At 37.6% G+C, this 17,135-nt stretch overlaps 1 protein-coding gene across 2 annotated transcripts in view; it reads left to right on the top strand.

Moving 5' to 3' along the window:
* The window catches only part of akap17a (A kinase (PRKA) anchor protein 17A), a 38,901-nt gene extending 23,073 nt beyond the window's left edge, over positions 1 to 15,828 (top strand). For both annotated transcript variants that reach the window (XM_028800890.2, XM_051927219.1), the window contains 2 exons: positions 2,157 to 2,397; positions 14,718 to 15,828. In XM_028800890.2, the coding sequence (XP_028656723.1) occupies positions 2,157 to 2,397; positions 14,718 to 15,512 (1,036 nt within the window). In that variant the 3' untranslated portion in view covers positions 15,513 to 15,828. The remainder of the gene's footprint in view (positions 1 to 2,156; positions 2,398 to 14,717) is intronic.
* The last annotated feature ends 1,307 nt before the right edge of the window (positions 15,829 to 17,135 follow it).

The following is a 17,135-nucleotide window of genomic DNA, read 5'->3' as shown; positions in this document are numbered from 1 at the left end:
CGGGGGTTGGCGAGCGAAGCGCCCTAGTTTTCTTAAAACCAATGAAGGATTTTCTCTGATCCTGACACTCGGGCAGCCTCACGGTAAAAGGCCCATGTTTACCACCCAGGTGTCTTTGGGCTTCTAGTCATCCTACCATACAAAAATTTAAATGAAAATATAAAAATAATTTGGGAAGAGAGTTGGGCAATTTCTGTACATGTTCTCATGAATTTTCTCAATCTGTTCTAATGCTCATTCATATCATATTTCGCAAGAGCATTTTCTGGAGGTTTTTTTTATATATAAGCGATAAGTAAAAAATACATGTGTTTGGGAAACTGTGAGCATATGACTGAATGACTTGGCATGTGGATTACACAACAAGAGTAACATAGCATTTTTTTCATGGATATTTTTAGTAGTTTTTATTGCTGTTAAGCAGAGGTCAACATACATCACTATTATATCAGAAAATTTGTCACCTCTATTCTGTATGAAAACATGAGGTTAAACATTTTTCTCACCCGTCTATACAAACTACATACACACACAAAATGCATATATTTATAGTGGAGAATTTCTCCACCTTGGTCATCTAGGGCTTGAGTAAAATACTGTTAATTCTGTGGTTCTGCCACTAACGTCTGTGGGTATATGCTGAAGCTATTAAAAGAAATCTATTCTTATGTTTAAATTTATTCTTATATATTTTTTAAACTAGGGGCACCTGCTCGCTTCGTTCTCTCACCCCTGGGTTTGGTTTACCGGATATACAATTTAAACAGATTATTTTCATGGGAATTGTTACATATACATTATTTTCACTTTTACTTTAAACTTTAGTAAAAACAATATTTGGAATTCACTTTTCTTCAAGATCGCATTGAATTTTGATTCCGTGTTTGGACTTGCATCGTGACAATGCAACGTATAAACTGCCTGTGAGTGAATATGGTTTCTTTCTCTTTAATAAATAAAAGACTTTTTCGAATGTTTGTCCATGCTGAGAGCACAGGAACTGTATCTGACAAAAGCATTCACACTACTGAGGTTAGATGACCGTGGTCTTGTTTGAAAATAGTTGTAAGTAGGGCGTGACTTGAAAGAATCTCATGTTTAAAATCTCCGTCTCACGGGACTTGATACCACGCCAACGTTTTTGGAACCTTTTAATTCTCACTGGCAACACAAATTAGACGATCTACAAGTCTCCCACTTAAAGTTTAAATCCGAACAATATATTCAATCTCTTTTAGCTTTTCCGTTATTTCACCGAGTAATAATTTCCATTTGTTTGTGCTAATGTGATCTTTCCTATCCTTTTTTAGAGACTTTCGAATTTTCGTACTTTCATTATCTGTAACCTGCTCTGCATGTGTACCTGCCAACATTTTTTAATTCTTTACGACGTTCTACTTTGTTATCTACTCTTTGTCTTTTATTTCCGGCCCTGGGCGTGGTTAAATCTGTTTCTAGCGGGACATATAAGTGTCTCTCTGAGAAAATCACGTCTCGTCTCCTTCCAAGATATTTTTTTAGAGAAATTTTTTCCTACTTTTGTTGTTTTTGTTTAGTAATTTCTGGTCCTCATATAACCCAGCACTCATTGTTGTCTTGCTAACAGTCTTACGGTCACTCATTGTTGACTCTTCATTAATCGAATTGTTCATGGTTCCCTCCATATGTACTGTAAGCTCAGAGGACAGTGGTTTGTGCGACACATATGATGATGCAAACTTTAATGGTGAGATAGAATTGTCTGAGGTGTCATCCAGAATACAATCGGCCAAATCTGTTCTCAGCTGTGACACTACTCTTAACTGAGTAATTATTTGATTCATTGACAAAATTGTTAATTCAGTGAATTCCCATGTGTTTGAAAGTTATTGTGATGTAATGTATATTTTTTAATGCAGTGTGTGTTCTGATGTTAACTTTATTTAAACACAGCATTATATTAGCATTAAAGCACGCCAAAGATCTTTTCCATTCAATTGGGTTCAATTGTTGTGGACCCAACCTGTTTGCAGTGTGCAGTGCAAGCATTTTATTTTCATGTTGTAGAGTAAATCTAATTGATTTCAGCTATTTTAATATTTAAAATACATTTTTATCATTAATCTTTCGTTAGTGTTATGCTGTTTTTAAATAAACATGTTTATGTCTTATTGAAGGCGTCAGAAACAGCAGGAAGAGGTGGAAAAAGAGAGGAAAAGAGAGGAAAAACTGAAGAAAAGAGAGCAAAAGCAGAAAGAGCGTGAAGAGAAGAGGAGTCTTAAAAAATTCAAAAAGATTCAAGCAGAGGAGCAGAAAAAACTTCACCAAAAAATTGCACTTGAAGAAAGGAAACTTTTACTTGCTCAAAGAAATCTGGAGTCTATTCGACTTATTGCTGAATTATTAAGCAGAGCCAAGGTAAATACAAGGAATACCAATAATTTGCAATTAAACTTGCACTAACATGTTAACCTGATATGGCATAAGTGTACATTTGTATAAATTTTTTTTTTTTTTTTTTTTTGATTTTGTAATCGGGTTTTTTTTTCTTTCCTTTCCATCCTCCTGCTGTGATATGGCTTTGTGGGGCAGTCTTCAGTAACTAGCAAAATTTGTTTCATTTACTGAATAATAAAGTTCAGGGGGGGTGGGGGGAGGTTTATGGAAACATTGTGCTTTTTTCTAGTATTGTACTGTGGCAGTAAAGTTCAGTCAGCTATAGGTTGTCATATTTCTAATAGATTATGTTTTTCACAGTCATCAAAAACTTCTAGTTGGTTAGTAACATTCATAGGATGTAAAGTGGCTTACATCAAAAATAACGTGATTTAAGTGGACTGGTAAAATAAATTGTTGGCATGGATTACATTACTCATAGGATAACACAAGCCCACTTTTTGCTCACACAAAGTTATTAAAGAGTAGGGAACAGTATGTGCAACTTGCCTTGTCCTCACTAAATAACTGACCTCATCTTTGGGGAGATAAAATGTGGTGCAGTTACGACTTTGGTCAGAATTGATTTGAAACCAGTTTTTCCACATAGAGAACTTCTGAGGTCAATGGCTAAATAAGGAATTCCTGTGGTCTGCTCTAACAAGAATGATCTGGTCTGTGTAGCCATTTCCAGAGTGAACATAAGCCTAAACACAGAATATTTATTTCAGTTTTCATTGTTTACTATACAAGAAATAATTTTACTCTTTGCCCCGTAAAAATCTTATTAAAAATCTTTGAATATATTTGAAGGTTATACCTGCCATCCTTTCAATTTAGATCTGAAAAGGAAGAGCTTGTAAAGACATCGGTAAGACTTAAGTGTCAAATGTTGCCTGGTGGCTTTTTTCAAAATGTGGTTAGGTATTCAAAATCTTTAAGCAGGATATTTTATTTTATTAGTTTCCATATGTCTCCTTTTATAAATGTGTGCCTTATAACAAATAATTGAATGTGGAGATAAAATCAGTGAGAGTTTTGCAGTTTTTTTTCTTCATGCTATATTTCTGATAAAATGAATATGTCTTAATTGATATGTAAAAATGCAGTGCTTCTGTGATCATTCTATAGATATAACACATTACAAGAGTTGAAACTGCTACAGAATTACCTATACAATGCTCTCCACCTATGTTTAAGTTTAATATTTGGCGGTTATCCCGGACAAATAAAAAATATTGTTATATTGAAATAAAGTGTTACGGCACACTTCACACTAGCATTCTCTCTACTCTTTAAGTTTGTTCATGCATCACATTAGTTTGTCCATGAAATGCAACTATTTTCCTTAATATTTTATTCAGTATAAAAAAAATTCAGTATTAAATAAGGAAATGTACAGGGTGGTCCAGATCTAATTATGCAACTTTTAGTGCAATGCAGGAAGACAATGCAAGACAAAAGAATTGTTTGAAATATCTTGTAATAAACGAAAATGGACTTACATTGAATTAATTCACTGACTTTCCATGTAATGTCCCACTTGTCCTCCATTCAGTTGGATACAGGCTCGGAGTCTTCTGGCTACAGCATCACATGCTTCTCGGCACATTTGCAGAGGAACTTTCCCGAACTCCTCAACAATCGCCAGGCAAAGATCCTCCAAACTCTCAATAGGATGCGCGTGGACATTGTCCTTAAGATATTTCCAAAGAAAAAAATCTGGTGGGGTAAGGTCAGGCGACTGTGGAGGCCAATCAACAGGCCCTGTGACGTCCTAGCCACCGGTTTGGAAACAGTTGGTCAAGGAAGTTCCTAACATTTATTGCAAAGTGAGGTGGAGGCTCGTCCTGTTGCCACTACATATGGTCGAAGTTCTGTCTGTTCTGCGGTCCTGGGATGACCTCATTCACAAGCAGGTTGACATACCTGTCCCCTGTGACATTTCCTTCAAGGAAATAAGGGCCAAAAATACCATCATAAGACACACCAGCCCATACCATCACTCCCGGGGACTTGTGTTCGACTTCAGTGGTAATGTGGGGGTGGTCTGCGCACCAAAAGACACAGTTTTGTCAGTTGACTGTGCCAGATGTGTGGAAAATGGCCTCATCAGTCCACACCACATTTCAAGCCAGTTCCAGATCCCCCTCCAGTCTTGCCAGCCACGCTTCCGAAAACTCAATCCTCCTGTCGAAGTCGTCCTTGTTGAGAGCATGAAGAAGTCGTGGATGGTAGGGCGTATGTTTCATTTCATGCAACATCCTCAGCACACTGGTTTTACCAATGTTCAGCTTTGCAGACAATCGTTCTGGATGACTTTGATTTATGCGGGGACGATTACAGTTCGGCGCGAAGACGATTCTTCATGTCGTCATTTCGCACACTTCTCGATGGTCCAGGATTTTTTAGGTGTTTGGAGCTACCAGTCCGGTCAAACATTTCGTTGATTTGGGAGATCGTGTTCCTATGCACTGCAGGCGATCCAAATTCCTCCCAACATCCTGCTTTGCACCTCAGAAACATTGCCCGTTATCGAGAAAAGGCGAACACATTGCACCCGCGGTTCAAATGACAACCATCACCCCACCGTTTTGGAATGCAGGGCAGGTGCTGCCATCTATCGGCAACAAAAATAATTTTTTGTGAATTCTCTATGTAATAAAATTAAGTTATAGCGTAATGAAAATTGCATAATTAGATCTGGACCACACTTTACATGATTTAGAGGCCAAAAGAGTTGCAAATGCACATTTGTATAACGAGTTACTCAGCATTGCACGTGTAGTATAATGGAAAAATGGAAAAGTAGAAAGTAATTAGAAATTATATATCCTCTAACTTTATTACTATTAAACCCGTTGCATTTGGTACTTAATTATTATTAATTTTCAAAAGCTTCTTAACCCCTTAACCGCCCTCTGCCGGATATATCCGGCACCGTTGTTTTATTGCTAACGCCATACTGCTGGAATTATCCGGCACATTTGCCTGTGGTTATATGAATGCCTGGCAAGTAGTATAACTGACGGTTTGGCGTGGGTATTATTACTACGTTGTATTTCGACAAGTCTGTGGTTGTTTTGGCTGGTCATGTGACATGATTCGCATGTAACAGCTGTGAATATGGCGAAACGTAAACTGACTTCAAGTGAGGCTTTGCAGGCGATTTTGGACATTTCTGATCATGATTGTAGCAGTTCTGAAGAAGATTTTAGCGACAGTGATGAGCAGCAACGTGCGCTGCATGATACTGTGAATGAAGACGCATCGGATGACGGCGCTGAGTGGGTGTATCCCCAGCATCTCAGCTGGGCTGCTGCCCGTGGTGAACTACCTTTTCTGCATTCGTTTGAGGGAACGTGTGGCTTTATTGTTGATGTAAACAATTACACTGCTGAGCAGTTTTATGAGCTGTTTGTGTCACCTGATTTGATCAGACATTTTGTTCATCAGACAAATCTGTATGCAGCACAGTTTATTGAGAAAAATCCCAATTTACCTCCACATTCCCGTGTTCGTGCTTGGTTTGACACTGATGAAAACGAAATGAAAAAATTCATTGGGATTTTGATGTTGATGGGAATAATCAGAAAACCAGATATTGAGATGTACTGGTCTACAGATCCTATGTATGCAACACCTATTTTTGCAGCTGTCATGACACGTAACCGATTCTCTTTGCTGCTGAAATTCTTTCATTTGAATGACAACAGAAACGAGCCAGATAAGAAAGATCCAAACCGCAACCACTTGTTCAAGCTACGTCCTTTGATTGATCATTTATTTGAAGCATTTCAGTTGCCCTACATGCCAGGACCGTCAGTTGCAGTTGATGAAAGTTTATTGTCGTGGAAGGGCCGCTTACAGTTTCGACAGTATCTACCATTGAAAAGGGCACGGTTTGGTATCAAGATGTTTTGCTTAGCTGAGAATTCAGGTTACATTTATAGATTTCGTGTATACACTGGCAACTTGCACAACATTTAGTGGTCAATACTGCTTGAATAAATGTAAAAAATGTAAAAAAAATGTAAAAAAGTAAAAAAACGAAAATTGTTCAGATTTCGCCTCGCGTGGGGAATATTTAGGGAGTTGGCGGTTAAAGGGTTAATAGAGAGATATTATTTAAATTTTCCTTCTGGTGCACAGAACCCCAAATTGTAATTACTCTGGAGACAATGTGCCATGGAGTTTGATTAAAGAAAATGTTGAGGAATCAATTGCTGATTTCCTGAATGAAAGGCTAGCATGCTATCCATCACCTTACCATCACAACCTGTTTCACTGTAGTATTCTTCATTCATTTTAAACTGTAACTCTTATTTTATTTTTCATTCCTCTTGCTATTTTGAAACTTCAACTCTATTTTCAAGATTTAATTGTTTGAAATTGGGGAGGGGAAATGTGTTTATAATAAATGTGATTGTTCATCCCAATTGTTTTGAGTTTTGTGTCCGCTGCTTTAGTTGTGATCATTTGCTCTAACGTTATGAACGTTACTTGCCAAAAACATGACTGGTGCATCTTCAAATTAGGCAGAGAAACAGTGCTGGACAGTTTGTGATGGTGGGGTAATAATGAGATGTTAAAATTGTGACCCCAAACTATAATAAATAACTCTGAAGACAACAATATGCCCCACCCTGAGTTACGTTGGGCCATGACACAAATAGTGAGGGAAATGTTTGAGAAAAAAAAATTTATATGCAATGTCTGGTTTTTTTTTTTTTTTGCCTTCCTTCCCTTATGTAAAAATGCTACTGTTAACAGTAAATTATTCAGGCTGTGACGCATGTATAAAATATTTAAATTAACAACAGTTAAAAAAAGTAGTATACATAGTTGCAACTGAGATCTCTCTTCATCCTCCATGTGCAGTTGGATGGAAGATACCTGAATAGAAGAGAGAGTCCTAGTTTGTAGTGTGCCTCAATGCTTCAATTCCATATGGCAGTGCTTATGAATAGCAGGTTTCTTAACACTGAAAATCTAATTGAACCCAGAGACCCAAGGTAAACATAGACATAGCATTTTATCTGAGGCACCACAATGTTGGAACAAACAAACATCCTTTTTAATGCAAGGATCAATGAAAGTCATTGTCTGTACATTTCTATAAATGGTGCAAAAAGGCATTTTTATCTAAAATAGCTATTTGTATCATAATGTATATGTGAGAAAGGAGAAGCAGTGCATCTTGATATTCAAGTACACATTCCTGTAAATGGGTCGAAAAATGGCAGTACTTTACCTCTGTATGTTCTTGACAAATTGTATGACCAAATTGTTTTTCTTTTCCTTCTTCTGTATAAGTTCGCTGTTACTGTAAGGGTTGACCTTATCTGAGGATGTGTTCTGCTCTATGTTGCACCTGTGTTTTTATGTGTGTGTGTGTGTGTGTGTTTTAAGAGTTTCATTACACTTGTGTGAAATGCATGCTGTCGCATTGGAGATGTATGCCATTGCACTAATGCAAAAGGAATGGACAGTATGTCCAATTTATTTACATATTGTCCTTAAAACAATTGCCCTCTGTGGGCACACAAGTAAAAAGAATGTAATGGGGAATCCCAGCTGGCCAGGTGAATTCTCCATACTTCTAAGTGGAAGCAAGGAGTGTTAGGAAGTTATTATGTAGGCCAGGAATCTGTCAGGGATGCTGAACACCAGAAGGAGCACTAGAAAGTTAGCTCCAGGACTTGCAGAGTGGCATTCCTAAACATTGAAGTAATCATGAAGATTGCACCTACAGTAATTCTTGAGTGGGGTGTAATGGCCATTCCACACCAGTTCTAATTTGAATGACTTGATCAAAGGGTCTTTAGTAGAAAGGAGGCAAGGTAGATTTGAGAAAAAGGAAGGATGTAAAGAGAGTGCTTCCAGGTTTTGGTAAATGACTTCAAAATTAACACATCATCACAAAATGACTCAAAGTTAGACCTTTCTCATATTCTTCCAAAATCCTTGATGATTTCTTGCATTGTAATGCATTGTGGAGTATATAAAGTTGGTCTGGACAGCTAGCTTGCTGAGGGATATGGCACCCCTTTTAAAAATGAGTAAGAAGGATTAGAAAGAAAATACTGTTTGCTGAAGAACCATCATCTTGCATTGAAAAAATGAGGCACATTTTGTTTTTAATACAAACAAGTTCATTTAAAGAAAAACAAAGTCCTCATCAAGAAATAAATATTTTTAACAAAAACACATGTGCCACAATTGTTGGCACCCTTGGAAATTAATGTGAAACAATGTAACTGAAGCATGTTTCACATTTAAATTGGACATTGTTAAGTTGATTGGAGTATATAGGAACTATCCAACTCAAATCACTGACTTCCTGATTAACTGAGATATAAATGTGAGGAGATCCAGAATCAAATTTCCTTAGCCAAACCATCATCATGGCAAAGAAAAGAGACCGCACAATCCAAATGAGGGAGAAGTGTGTTGCCCTTTATAACTCCGGGAATGGTTATAAAAAAAATAGCTACTTGCCTGAAAATGGCCATTTCTACAGTTAGGGGAATAGTAAAATAGTGGTCATCAACTGGAACTGTGACAAACTTGCCTGGAAGTTTATTCGTTTTATTTTACCCCTATGTACAGTGAGAAGGATGATAAGAGAGGTAGTAATATCTCCAAGGATCACTGTTGGGGAATTGCAAGAAAAAGTAAAATCCTGGGGTTATCAAGTCTCCATAACCACCGTCAGATGGCATCTTCATGCCAACAGATTATTTGGAAGGTATGCCTGAAAGAAGCCTTTTCTGTCAGTTATCCACAAATGTAAGTGCCTGGAGTTTGTAAAACATTACTACAACTTTGCCTGGAACCGTGTTCTATGGTCTGATGAAACAAAAATTGAACTTTTTGGCAATAAACACGCAAAATTTGGTGTAAAAAGAAGAATGGCTATAATGAAAAGAACCTTGTCCCGACTGTGAAACATGGCGGAGGTTCTGTAATGTTGTGGGGCTGTTTTTCCTTCAAAGGCCCTGGAAACATTGTTAGGGTACATGGTATCGTGGATTCCATGAAATATCAGGAGATTTAAAATCAAAACCTGGCTGTCATTCACCAGGAAACTAGGGTCGTCAATTGGATCTTCCAGCAGGATAATGATCTGAAACACATGTCCAAATCAACTCAGCAATGGTTAACTGACCACAAAATCAAAGTTTTGCCATAGCCATCTTAGTCCCCTGACCTGAACCCTGTTGAAAACTTGTGGAGTGAGCTGAAGAGGAGAGGGCCTAAGACCCTCGATGATCTGGAGGGATTATGTAAAGAAGAATGGTCTCAGGTGCCATGCTGTGTATTCTCCAACCTTATAAAAGGTTACAAGAGAAGACTCCATGCTGTTCTATTGGTAAAGGAAGGTTATACAAAGTATTAAATACATGGGTGCCAACAATTGTGGCACATGTGTTTTTCTTAAAAAAATATTTATTTCTTGATGAGGGCTTTGTTTTTCTTTGAATGAAATTGATTCAATTAAAAGTGAGATGTTTCTCATTTTTTCAGTGCAAGATGACAGTTCTTCAGCAAACAATGATTTTTTTTTTTCTCTAACCGTTCTTACTAATTTTTACAAGGATCGCCAATAATAGTGGAGGACACTGTATATTTCTCTCTCTCTCTCTCTCTCTCCAAACTCCAAAGTTATTGTTATTTTTATTCTATTATAGAGTTATCTCAGAAATAAGACTCCTGCATGCTTTGAGAGTGCAATGATGTGACTGATAACATATAGTGTAAGCGCTTAATTGTAGTGGCAAAAAATTCTTACAGGAGATTAATTGATAGTGTGATAATTCGCTTTGTAATACAGTTTCATAAACCGTTTTGATAAAGGAATGGAGGCTTCACATTCCAGCTCAGATCATGATGTGTATGTCTACAGATGTCCAAACAAGCATCTATCCATTTTAATAATTCTTTGCATTTATATAGTGCTTTTCTCACTAGTCAAAGCGCTCAGCAATTGCAGGTTAAGGGCCTTGCTCAAGGGCCCAACAGAGCAGAGTCCCTTTTGGCATTTACGGGATTCGAACCAGCAACCTTCCGATTGCCAGTGCAGATCCCTAGCCTCAGAGCCACCACTCTGCCTATTTTGTAACCGACATAACACAGTTCAGGCTTGCATAAGAAATCTCACGTTCATCCAGAGTCGTGAATATAGGACTGTGGATAGTAGAGGAAACCGCACACTGGTAATGCTGCTAATAGCAGATGTAGCCAGTAAAAATCAAAGCCAGTTTTAAATCAAGCAATTATTTGGCTTGTCTATACCGGCAATTAAATAATCTGCTTCATTTACAGTGGGGCAAAAAAGCATTTAGTCAGCCACCAATTGTGCAAGTTCTCCCACTTAAAAAGATGAGAGAGGCCTGTAATTTTCATCATAGGTATACCTCAACTGTGGGAGACAAAATGAGAAAAAAAAATCCAGAAAATCACATTGTTTGATTTTTGAAGAATTTATTTGCAAATTATGGTGGAAAATAAGTATTGGGTCACCTACAAGCAAGCAAGATTTCTGGCTCTCACAGACCTGTCACTTCTTCTGTAAGAGGCTCCTCTGTCCTCCACTCGTTACCTGTATTAATGGCACCTGTTTGAACTCGTTATCAATATAAAAGACACCTGTCCACAACCTCAAACAGTCACACTCCAAACTCCACTATGGCCAAGACCAAAGAGCTGTCAAAGGACACCAGAAACAAAATTGTAGACCTGCACCAGGCTGGGAAGACTGAATCTGCAATAGGTAAGCAGCTTGGTGTGAAGAAATCAACTGTGGGAGCAATTATTAGAAAATGGGAGACATACAAGACCACTGATAATCTCCCTCGATCTGGGGCTCCACGCAAGATCTCACCCCGTGGGGTCAAAATGATCACAAGAACGGTGAGCAAAAATCCCAGAACCACACGGGGGGACCTAGTGAATGACCTGCAAAGAGCTGGAACCAAAGTAACAAAGGCTACCATCAGTAACACACTACACTGCCAGGGACTCAAATCCTGCAGTGCCAGACGTGTCCCCCTGCTTAAGCCAGTACATGTGCAGGCCTGTCTGAAGTTTGCTAGAGAGCATTTGGATGATCCAGAAGAGGATTGGGAGAATGTCATATGGTCAGATGAAACCAAAATAGAACTTTTTGGTAAAAACTCTACTCGTCGTGTTTGGAGGAGAAAGAATGCTGAGTTGCATCCAAAGAACACCATACCTACTGTAAAGCATGGGGGGGGGGGACATCATGCTTTGGGGCTGTTTTTCTGCAAAGAGACCAAGACTACTGATCCGTGTAAAGGAAAGAATGAATGGGGCCATGTATCGTCAGATTTTGAGTGAAAACCTCCTTCCATCAGCAAGGGCATTGAAGATGAAACATGGCTGGGGCTTTCAGCATGACAATGATCCCAAACACACTGCCCGGGGAATGAAGGAGTGGCTTCGTAAGAAGCATTTCAAGGTCCTGGAGTGGCCTAGCCAGTCTCCAGATCTCAACCCCATAGAAAATCTTTGGAGGGAGTTGAAAGACCGTGTTGCCCAGCGACAGCCCCAAAACATCACTGCTCTAGAGGAGATCTGCATGGAGGAATGGGCCAAAGTACCAGCAACAGTGTGTGAAAACCTTGTGAAGACTTACAGAAAACGTTTGACTTCTGTCATTGCCAACAAATGGTATATAACAAAGTATTGAGATGAACTTTTGTCATTGACCAAATACCCTAAGTTCTTGTCAATAAGCCGCGGCTTATCTAAGGAAAAAAGTTGTGAAAATGAAAAAATAGAATATCGGCTTATACATAAGTCCGGCTTATACATCCATCGCGGGGGTTGCGTTCCAGAGCCACCCGCGAAATAAGAATATCCGCGAAGTAGAAACCATATGTTTATATGGTTATTTTTATATTGTCATGCTTGGGTCACAGATTTGCGCAGAAACACAGGAGGTTGTAGAGAGACAGGAACGTTATTCAAACACTGCAAACAAACATTTGTCTCTTTTTCAAAAGTTTAAACTGTGCTCCATGACAAGACAGAGATGACAGTTCCGTCTCACAATTAAAAGAATGCAAACATATCTTCCTCTTCAAAGCAGTGAAGCAAACAAATCAATATGTCTGTTTGGCTTTTAAGTATGCGAAGCACCGCGGCACAAAGCTGTTGAAGGCGGCAGCTCACACCCCCTCCGTCAGGAGCAGACAAAGAGAGGGAGAGGGAGAGTTTGTTTTTCAGTCAAAAATCAATACGTGCCCTTCGAGCTTTTAAGTATGCGAAGCACTGTGCAGCATGTCTTTTCAGGAATCAGCTTTACAAAAGATAGCAACGTGAAGATAATCTTTCAGCATTTTTAGACGAGCGTCCGTATCGTCTAGGTGTGCAAACAGCCCCCCTGCTCAATCCCCATACGTCAGGATCAGAGAAAGTCAGCGCAAGAGAGAGAGAACAGTAAGCCGGGTAGCTTCTCAGCCATCTGCCAATAGCGTCCCTTGTATGAAATCAACTGGGCAAACCAACTGAGGAAGCATGTACCAGAAATTAAAAGACCCATTGTCCGCAGAAATCCGCGATATATATTTAAATATGCTTACATATAAAATCACAATTTAAATGCCCGCTACGCGCTCGTGTTGACTCGGCGACGCCCAGAGCAGAAAGAACGCGCTCCGGCCGCTCCAACCGCGCCATGCGGGGAGTGAGAGAGACGGCAATATCTCACACTCTCTCCCCCCTTAAAGAAATTAAATGGGCGCGAGTGAGACCACTGACCTCCCTCCCTTCTATTAGTTATAGGTTATAGTACGTTCGGCTTATCCATGAGTCCGGCTTATCTATGATACGATTTTATTTTAAAAATTCGTATGATTTTTGGTCTCCGGCTAATACATGAGTCCGGCTTATAGACAAGAACTTAGGGTACTTTTTTTCCACCATAATTTGCAAATAAATTCTTCAAAAATCAGACAATGTGATTTTCTGGATTTCTTTTTCTCATTTTGTCTCTCATAGTTGAGGTGTACCTATGATGAAAATTACAGGCCTCTCTCATCTTTTTAAGTGGGAGAACTTGCACAATTTGTGGCTGACTAAATACTTTTTTACCCCACTGTATTAATACCAAAATAAGCATTATTTCATGTTTCAGTGCTTCGAAGCACAAGGTATATCTCGCCTTTAATACAACATGTACTGATTTAATAGGAATGCTTAAGAGAGACGTGCACAGTTAGCAGGACCGCCAAAGCAGCATACTTCCTGCCTCAGTCAGAATCTAGAAATGCTAAATTTGTGTCATTCATTTGGTTTCTTAAAGACAAGCTAATGTTCATGAGTATAATTCCTAACATGTGACAAACTTGTTGAAAAAGCATGGGCCTTGTGTGTCATATATTTGAATGTCTCAGGAGTAATTGAATACAGGTAGCATCAGCCAAGTTATTTTTTTTTTAATTCTGGACTTGTACACAGACTAAAGAAGTAACAGAATTAATTTGTGTAAGGCACCTAGAAAATATCAGAACAAAGGCTGTTTTACTGGAGTTCTGAATTGGTGTAAATCTGAGACCTTTGATTTCACACAGGAATCTTTGAAGTTGGAACACATGTTTAAAAAGGAGGGAGAGATTCAGAAAACTACATCACCAGGCACTTGTATCATTTGAAAATTCAATTAATTTGATTCATTTATTTCATTTACTCATTAGTAAGTTTTTAACCAGCTAAAGAGTGATTTTTGATAAACCATATTTTAAGATTGTTACATTTAAAGAGTTACTTTCCATGAAAATACCCAGAATAAGCTTTGAATTAACAAATTCAACTGTATGTATTAATACTGGAGGGAAATCTGGATGTCTGTCTTAACCTAAATTTAAGCCCTGCAATGTATTTTGATATTCTTGAATGCCAGTGCTAGTTTACTTAAACAAAAATTGAATAGCTACTTGAAGAATGTACAATTCTAAAGCTGCTGTTATTATTAATAGTTTTTATAATGTATATTGTATTATAGAAATAGGCACAGTATTGTTTAATTGATGGATATGCATTTAATTAAATTAATGGGATTTCTATTTTAGCCTTGGTATTGAATGGGTATTGAGTATCATGAAGTTTCACTACAAATACAGACCTTCTGGTATTGTGATATCCCTAGTGATTGAAGCTCTCATCAGAGGCTCCAGTTCATGTGACCCTGAACAAGATGAAGAGTTTTAATAATTTATGGATTGTCTTTAGAAATTGAAATGTGAATTTACCTTGCAATGTAAACTATTTTACAGACACTGAAGCAGCAAGAAAAGGAACACCAAGAACTGGAAAAATTAAGGCTTTTAAAGTTGGAAGAAAAACAAAAGCAACAGGCTGCTGAACTACAGCGTGTGGAGGAAGAGAAGGCTCGGACTCTGGAACTTCAAAATAAAGAAAAAGAGCTTAGAGAGAGATTACTGTGCAACCTTTTGAAAAAGAAATCTGAGCAATTATGTACAGATTTTGAAGGGGATAATGAGTCAGGGGGACAATTAAAATCTGTTTTAAATGTCAATACTATATTGTGTTCTTCTGATCAAACTATCCCAGATGAAGTTGTCTTCCATGATCAATGTGAGGCTAGAGCCAATGGGACAGCCATCAAAGGTGGATATTCCAGCCAGTTCAATGGTCAGCTTGTAAAAGACTTGAAACCCACACCTGTGGACAAAGCAGGAACTTCAAAATCATCCTCGACTTCTTGCCATAGTACTAGTTGCCGCACTCATACTTCTGATGATGATGTGCGGTGGCATAAGAATAAATCTCACAAACATTTCAGTAGGGAACGAAGCAAACCAAGACATGCCAGTAAGGAGAGGAGGTGGCAATCTCGACATTCCAGTGCTGATAGGCATCGGCATAGGGATAGAAGAGGCACAGCTAGTCAAGAAAAGGAGCGAAAGAGGGACCGGAGCCGCCACAGCCGAGACTCCAGCAGAGAGCGGAGTCGCAATTCAGAATATGGCCACTATTATTATAAGACTGACAGGAGAAAGCAGAGGAATGAAAGAGCTAGCTCTCGCCGTGGAGCAAGCTGGGATTGAATCATGCAACAATCAGTGGGATGAAGCTAACAGTTAAAGAAAATTTATGTTACTCCTTTAGGATGGGTTATCATTTTTAGGAGGTAATAGTGAGTATTAAGTTATTCATTTGTAGGGTGTTTATATTCAAACACCTATACACTGCATGAAAGTGAAGCAGATATTTACCAACATTTGATACGTTTTCTTTAAAAAAACGCAAAAATTAAACCATCATGTCTAATTGGTAAATTTTTTTCTTATATATTTTCTCTATTTTGAGATCCATCATAGTTTTCACAATTCAAAAATTACTGGGTTTTTTTGCCAAGGCTATTCTTGCCCAGTTACTCAGTTTGGTTACACTGTTAGGAAGAGTCATGGTGGTTCAAAATGCATAGATTTTTTTTTTTTACCTTAACCTGGATTGATTTTTTTTTTTTTTTTTAAAAAAAGGTTTTATATATATATATATATATGAGCCACACAATAAAATAGTTTAACATCCTCTTTATTTATATATATATATATATATATATATATATATATATATATATATATATATATATATATAATGTGTGTGTGTGTGTGTGTAATTGGAAGTAATTATTTATAATGTCCCCCAGTGCTAATTACATATCATTATGCATTCCAGGAAATAATAAACAAAGAAAGATAGAGGCTGGATCAGAACTATGTTGAGGTAATAAGAATATCTATTAAATTTGAATAAACCAAGCCTATTAAGTATGAATGTGATAAAGACTTGAATACTTTAGACTTTTTTGTTTAGTCTGATTTAATTCCTGTCCAGGTGTATTTTTTTTTAAACTAAACGGAGAGCTTTAACACTTCAAATGTACTTTTGTCAATTCATGTTGTGAAACCCAAAACCTTTTCATACTACAGTAATTTTAGGCTTTTTTTTTTTTTTTTTTACTTAATTTAAATATTTTAAACTTTACCGGACTTTGGTTTTTGTTAAAATTTTCTCAAGTTGGCAGCTCAGGGATCTTACAAGAAATTCAGTTTTGCCAGCAGATGTTTCCATTCAAACATAACCTGTCAAGATTTAATAAAACTCTACTTCATGTTTCTAACTTTATGCAGTTTTGGTTCCCTAATCTACCAACTGTTGAGTATATAATTATTTAATTGTGTGTTACGTTGGTGCATAATGCATTGCAAGCCTTTGTTTTACACTGTTATGTTTTCATTAAATAAATATATCTATTCTACTAACAAGCTTTGTTTACCAAGTATATTCATGGTGCTTGAAACTGTAGATTATATGGTTAATTTTTCAGAATTTTTTATAACATGGAAATTGAACAAACTGGTTGTTAATTAAGCATTAAATTTCATTCCATACATTTACGTATATGTGTGGGTTTCTGAAGATTGTTTCCAATCTAACCACTTTGTGGTCTCTTTTGCTTAAAGGATCAATAACTTCTGTTTTTTATTGTCATTATTGTTTGAAAAGATGAGATCTAAACAGACACCTCTTCACATTGGACTTGAAGTAATAAAGCAGTCCGTTGCTTTTGACACAATTTCAGTTTCCTCATGTGTATTGCCAACAATCTCTTCCTTATCCATGTTTGGAAAATTAAAATCCCCATTTATTACGTCATCTTCTTT

This window comes from Erpetoichthys calabaricus, chromosome 4 (assembly GCF_900747795.2).
Source record: "Erpetoichthys calabaricus chromosome 4, fErpCal1.3, whole genome shotgun sequence".
In the NCBI taxonomy this organism is placed as follows: domain Eukaryota; kingdom Metazoa; phylum Chordata; class Cladistia; order Polypteriformes; family Polypteridae; genus Erpetoichthys; species Erpetoichthys calabaricus.
This window is presented reverse-complemented; position numbering and strand designations above follow the sequence as displayed.